General features: G+C 38.6%; 2 protein-coding genes across 2 annotated transcripts; one reads left to right on the top strand and one right to left on the bottom strand.

Annotated features, from left to right (window-relative positions):
• LOC104741104 (chaperone protein dnaJ 16-like) lies at window positions 1,774–4,855 on the top strand. The gene is made up of 10 exons (XM_010461883.2): window positions 1,774–2,248; window positions 2,546–2,669; window positions 2,869–2,951; window positions 3,068–3,179; window positions 3,277–3,381; window positions 3,467–3,517; window positions 3,662–3,751; window positions 3,856–3,964; window positions 4,072–4,274; window positions 4,418–4,855. The coding sequence occupies exons 1-10, from the start codon at window positions 2,112–2,114 to the stop codon at window positions 4,712–4,714; spliced, it is 1,311 nt and encodes a 436-aa protein (XP_010460185.1). The 5' UTR covers window positions 1,774–2,111; the 3' UTR covers window positions 4,715–4,855.
• LOC104741103 (peroxidase 6) lies at window positions 4,901–6,159 on the bottom strand. The gene has a single exon (XM_010461882.1). It carries the CDS (start codon window positions 6,127–6,129, stop codon window positions 5,149–5,151), a length of 981 nt encoding a protein of 326 aa, XP_010460184.1. The 5' UTR covers window positions 6,130–6,159; the 3' UTR covers window positions 4,901–5,148.

The raw sequence follows: 6,467 nt of genomic DNA, 5'->3' as shown, positions 1-6,467 counted from the left end.
AGCCCAACAAAAGATTTGGCAAGGTTTTATTAGAAAACGAACCCAAACATGATGATGAGCCTCTGATTGTGTTGAAGTGTCCTCGTCGACATCGTTCTATATATATTTTTAATTAATAAATCTCTCATATTGTGTGGACCATTTTTTTGAATATATTTGGTAAAATATTCTTCAAAAAGTTGTACACTGATGCAAGCCAGCATCACAGGTCTTTTTGTGATAATAGGACAGAAAATAAAATAAAAACTTAATACAATTTTTTGACGTTAATGGCTAATTAAATTGAATTATACTGTTTTATTTACATATAGAATAATTAATTTTCTTGTTTGTAGACTTTAAATAGTTAACAATACTGTTCACTATTCAACCCTACCCATATAGTAATATTTTTTTTTTTGGGGTTTTAACCATATATGGTTAAATTCATACTCTTTTCGAATGCCCGCCAACAAGACATGTTTGGGTTTTGTCACAGTTTCTGACAGCTTATGGTGCTTTCCCATCGGGCTCCGTTTTCACAAATATGGATTTTTTTTTTTTGCGGTTTACAAACGTCCCCTCACAGGAAATTTTTTTTTGGCTTATGTGGTAAATCTGGAAAGCACGTAATGATAAACTTTTTAGTAATCTAGATTCAAATCCTCTTGCAGTGTTGTGACTAGCAGAGGATGAGGCAAAAACCTGGGTTATGGCTCAGACAGAGGAAACGGTACCATCATTGGATATTCACTCTACGGGTGGATCCCGTGTAGGTAGAGGATTGGGATTACCTAGGTCTATGTTGAGTTATCACTGTTTTGTAGATGGTTCTTGGAAAGCGACAAATCGATATGCAGGTAGAGGATAGTTTTGCACGTCGCCTAGAGGAGACGACCCTTCTATGGGAGCTGCCAATCTTCGCCGTAGTCTTTCATCCCTTCATGCTGAGATCGAAGCCCTCATCTGGGCTATGCGTTGTATGATTGGGGCAGATAACCAGTCTGTCGTCTTTTTTATCGACTGCTCTGACTTGATGAAGATGGTGTCTTCGCCTCCCAAGTGGCCAGCTTTACGCCTTATTTGGAGGATATTCAGGCAGACAAGGAGGAGTTTACGTCCTTTTCGTTGCTCCACGTTCCTCGCTCTCAGAATGGTAAAGCGGATAAACTAGCACGTCGTGTTCATTCTGTTCCGCACTTAGTTATCTATGTAAACAATGTCCCTTTGCATTGGCTCGTTTGAGCCAATTTTATTCTTTATTGTAAAAAAAAAACCATATATGGTTAATTATATTTGAAAAGCATTCCCATATAGGTCACATCCATTTTTTAGACAAAAATCTTAGCTATTCTTGATTCTTAGTGAAATGTTATAATAATATTAAAGATATAAAGTTTCTTATGGTTAAAAAATTGAACCACTCATAAAAGTCGGTTAATAGATATTGTTGAAAAATCATAATGTAAAGTTGTAATTGTAACTAAACCTATCCAAACAGAAAACCATACATTTAGATAAATGATTAAAAAAATAAAGGTCATAAATAACTCATATGAGTTGGATTATATTAATGTTAAATTGTTTTTTAAATAATTAATTAGTGTATTAATCTGGAAATTAACCTACTGTTGTCTTGCTAAGCGTGAACACTACGCGCCTCCCTATAAAATTTTAAAGATGCCGAAACAAGAAACAACCTGCGGTCCTCTCAAATCTGAATATTCTCACGCGCCGATATCACGCGCCGAAAGAACCAGCGCACTGTAGTGGGAAATATATCCTTTAGTTTTAAAATTTTTTCTTCTTCCTCTCTCTCTCGAACTATTTCTCTCACCTTCCTCTCCTCCGATTTCTCTTTTGACAGTTCAGTCTTATCTCTCTCTCAAAGAATCAGAGGTACAGATAGATAGCGAGAGAGAGAGAGAGAGAGGGCTCGTTCTCATAAGCTCTCTTCCGCCGTCAATTTGATTTTCCGGTGAGAGAATTGGAGAAATGAAGGAATAAATCGAGAAGATTATTATCGCCTCCCTCGCTGAGATTTTTTTTTGTTTGTTGAAGTGAGATTCTTAGGGTTTCTGGTGAGGATTCTTTTGTTGTATTGTTTTGGTTTTTGAAGAGAGGGGGGAGAAATGCCAGGTCATAGATCCAAGTCGGAGAAGAAGGATGGTGATAAGCAGCTCCGTCGTGACCCTTACGAGGTTTTAGGAGTCTTAAGGAACTCTACTGATCAGGAAATTAAGAGCTCTTATCGCAAATTGGCTCTCAAGTAAGTTTTTCCGATTTGGTTTCTTGGGGGATGCTTCTTTAGTGTTTGAACATTTGGTAACTCGTAAATTCTTAAAGCTGGGATTAATCTAGGGTTTAGGCTAATTAGAGAAGGAAGAAGAACCTTGAATTGAATCAATTTAGGTTACAGGGATGACTCTTGAATTTGGATTTAACTGGATTAGCATAAGGGAGTGTGATGGTTTTGGCCTAGGCTAATTCTCTCTGCACAAGCATTTAGTTACTCGCTCGTCCTGATATCTCTGTGCGGTTCCTAAACTTATATTTGGTGTGACAGGTACCATCCTGATAAGACTGCCAATGACCCGATTGCAGCTGATATGTTTAAGGAGGTCACGTTTTCCTACAACATCTTATCTGATCCGGAGAAACGCCGCCAGTATGATTCAGCAGGTTTTGAGGTGAGTTATGTTATTTTTTTTCTGTGTAATTATAGTTTATCATGCTATTTAATTAAGGTTAAGATGCTGTTAAGGCTTGAACTCAAGATTTACGGATGTTTGTGACGTGTGATGTGCTACAAATGCTTGTAGCAGCTAATGATGCTGTGACTGCATCAACTTCAAGACTTTGCTAATTACATACCCTTTTCTTTCACAGGCTGTTGAAGCAGAAAGCCAAGAGCTGGAGCTAGATCTCTCAAGTTTAGGAGCTGTGAATACTGTGTTTGCAGCTTTGTTTAGGTTTGTTTTTCTTTTGACGTGGACTTCGGTTCGTTTTCTAAGTTCTTTATATATAGCTGGATGCAAATTTATTTATTGCAAGCTGAGTATATGTTCTGGAACTTCCAATGAAATAGCAAACTTGGTGTGCCAATAAAAACATCTGTATCTGCAACTATTTTGGAGGAGGCTCTTAATGGCAGAGTTTCAGTTGATCCTCTTGTACTTGGACAAGTTGTCTCTAAAAAGGTGTGCTCTGTTAGCCAATGCCTGGTTATGATCTCATTTGTGTGTGTAATGAGTATCTATCTCCATATAACTCTCATATGTGCCATGGTTCTTATAGGTTGAAAAGCAATGTGCACACTTTTATGCTGTCACAATAACAGAGGAGGAAGTAAGTGCTGGTCTGGTCTGCAGAGTAGAATCATCTAGCAAAAGCAAATTCAAGGTTGGCTCGACCGAGTCTTTACCGTCAAACTGATACTGCAATACCCTAATGATTGATAATCTAACATGTGCATCTGCTTGTGCAGTTGCTGTATTTTGATCAAGAGGCCAACAGCGGATTGAGCCTAGCCCTGCAGGTGTGTTGTTATTAACTGAAGTGAAAACAGTCTCTTTCAAAGGGTTTTCAAGTATCAATGGAATGAATGTGGTGTTACATGTTATATTACATGTAATTAAAATGTTTGTTCTCTTCTTCTACACTGACTCCCTCATGATAACAGGAGGACAGCAGAAGAACGGGTAAAATAACATCTGCTGGAATGTACTTTCTCGGTTTCCCTGTCTACCGGTTGGATCATACAGTTAATTCGGTAGGTTCCCTTCACTGTATTGTTAATATACTGCCGAATGTGTTTCTTATGGCTATCACTATTTTTTTTCCTAACACGACTTTATTTTTATTGTATTGTTCTAGATGGCTCAAGCAAAGGATCCAGAATCTGCCTTCTTTAAAAAGCTTGATGGATTCCAGCAATGTGAAGTTACCGAGCTAAAGGCCGGTACTCATGTCTTTGCTGTCTATGGTCAGTTTTACCGGCTTGTAATCTGATTCCAAAATCACTTCTCTCTTATATGTCTTTCTGGATTCAGTACTCGGCTGATCCAACTTACTGGTCTGTTTCTATTTCAGGTGATAACTTTTTTAAAAGCGTGGGCTACACAATTCAAGTTCTTTGTGCTGCCGCTTTTACACAAGAAAAAGAAGACCTCAGGTCTGTAGAAGCTCAGATCCTCACTAAAAGAGCGGAACTGTCAAAGTTTGAGACAGAGTACAGGGAAGTACTTGTGCAGTTCACCGATATGACCAGTAGATACGCTCAGGAAATGCAATCGGTTAGTCTTTTGTTCTCATGAAAAAATTCCATACAACGCATTCACAAAAACGAAGATAAGATGTGTCATGACTGAGTAAATTAGAGCATCTATTTTGGGATGGTGAGTTTAGTTTGATTATCTTATGTGTTTTTGTTAAACAGATCGATGAGCTTTTAAAGCAGAGAAATGAAATTCACTCAGCCTACACAACGATTCCGTTGATGAAGCGGAGCTCGAGCAAGAACAGGCTGAGAAAGGGCTCTTTCAAGAAGTCAGCGGCTAAGGCGCCTGCTCCAACTGAGCGGGAAGAAGATGAAGAGCAAGAGGAAGAGGAAGAAGAAGAAAGCAGCAGACAGAAGAACAAGAAGCCAAATACTTGTGATAAGTCCGAGACACTAAAGAAGAAGAGCAAATGGTTCAATTTACATTTGAAATTGGACAAGAAAAAACCTTGTTAGTTCTTCATCTCTCTCTTTTATAAAAAAGAAGATTCTTATCCATTATTTTTCTCCCTCATCTTAGGGATCGTGTATCTGTAAATCTTTTGCTATTTTTCTCCAACTTATCATTAGTATTAGTCAACAATTTTATTTTGACAATTATTGAACCCTTAATCAAAAACTGCAAATGGATCACAAGTATGGAAATTTTGTTACACAGATCACATTTGACTTTTGATAAATTCACATACAAAAGTTTAGAAACAACATTTTCAATGGCACGAAAAATATGACGAAAGATTTTGTTCTCCCACCAAGGAGTGATCGATACATTTCAAAAATTTTATAAACGTTAGCAACTCAACAATCACAAGACCACTTGGTGAGAAAATAAAATCATGAACTACCAAAAATAACATGAAAGCTTTTTTTTGAAAGTGTGTCGTCCTAATTTAACCCTTGTAGTCATTGTATTGATCACACCGTCTTCTTACTTCACCAAGCTTCCCCGTCTTCACATTTTTCTCACTAACTTTCTCCATCGCCTTCGCAAACGCATCAAAAAACGCGGTTTCGTTCTCCGCGTAAAGATCCACCAACGACCGCGTCCTGTTATCAAACGCAATCGCGTGATCCGACTGTAGCAGCCCGTAGCCATGCTTCAAATTCTTGTAATACATATTATCAAATTTCCCAGGGGTGAACACGTCGTTAAACGCAGACATCTCTTCGTCCTTGGTGTAATTCGCACACAGCTTCCTCAGCTCAGCCGCGTATTTAGGATTCATCCCCACAGGACCGTGTTCACCGGACTTGTTAAAGATCCGACTCGCGAACTCTTTGCAATGAGAGAAACCAATCGTGTGAGCACCAACAAGAGCAACCATCTCTTGAACGGTCAAACCACTAGACTCAAAAATCGAAATGATATGATCCATAGTCATGTTAGGACGAGCTAGCTTTCCTTCAACGCGGTTCATATCCGAGACAAGACTATCTTTCCGACCGAACTTGACGTTAACCTTTGGACCTCCGACCATTGTGATCAAGCTACGTGTTGCACCGACGAGAATATCCGAGCAAGAAACGACGTTGGGACATTTCAGCTCGAGGGCGGTTTTGACACGTGTGATTACTTCAAATGCATCTCCAGGGAGAGAGCGGTTGATGTCAGCGTCACGTTCAGAGGTTTTACGTGGAGTTGAAGCGACGAGGATCGATGCGTCGCAGCCATCGACCATGCAATCGTGGAAAAAGAGACGGAGCGTTCCTGCGGCTGTTGTCGGAGCAGCGATTTGTTTATCGGTTACGATTTGGACGAGTGTTTGCTCGAACTCAGGACATGTTTTGCTGTAATAATCAGACGAGAGATTGGCTTGAAGGAGATACGGTAACGATAAGAGAATAAACAGAGGTAACCCAAAAAATTTCATTGAACAAAGAGGAACAAAATATTTTTATTGTTTTTGTTATTTTTGTTTGTAAATTTTCTCCTGGTTTTAATTTCTCTTTTTGATTTTGAATTCAAAGTTGTTTCTGTTTAGAATAAACCTAAGGAAGAGAGAGTTTCAAGGAGAAACAGAAAACAAATATTTTACCAAATTGTAAAACCCTTTTTTTAGTCTTCCACGATGATTATAATAGTCAACACAGTGCGGTTGCAAAGTCCATGGTGACACAGACAAAAGTCTCACTAGTCAACATTAACGTCAAAGGGAGTCAAATTTCACAAGAATCACAATAGATTATAAAACTATAAACCAAAGCTTAA

This window comes from Camelina sativa, chromosome 14 (genome assembly GCF_000633955.1).
Source record: "Camelina sativa cultivar DH55 chromosome 14, Cs, whole genome shotgun sequence".
Classification (NCBI taxonomy): Eukaryota; Viridiplantae; Streptophyta; class Magnoliopsida; order Brassicales; family Brassicaceae; genus Camelina; species Camelina sativa.
This window is presented reverse-complemented; position numbering and strand designations above follow the sequence as displayed.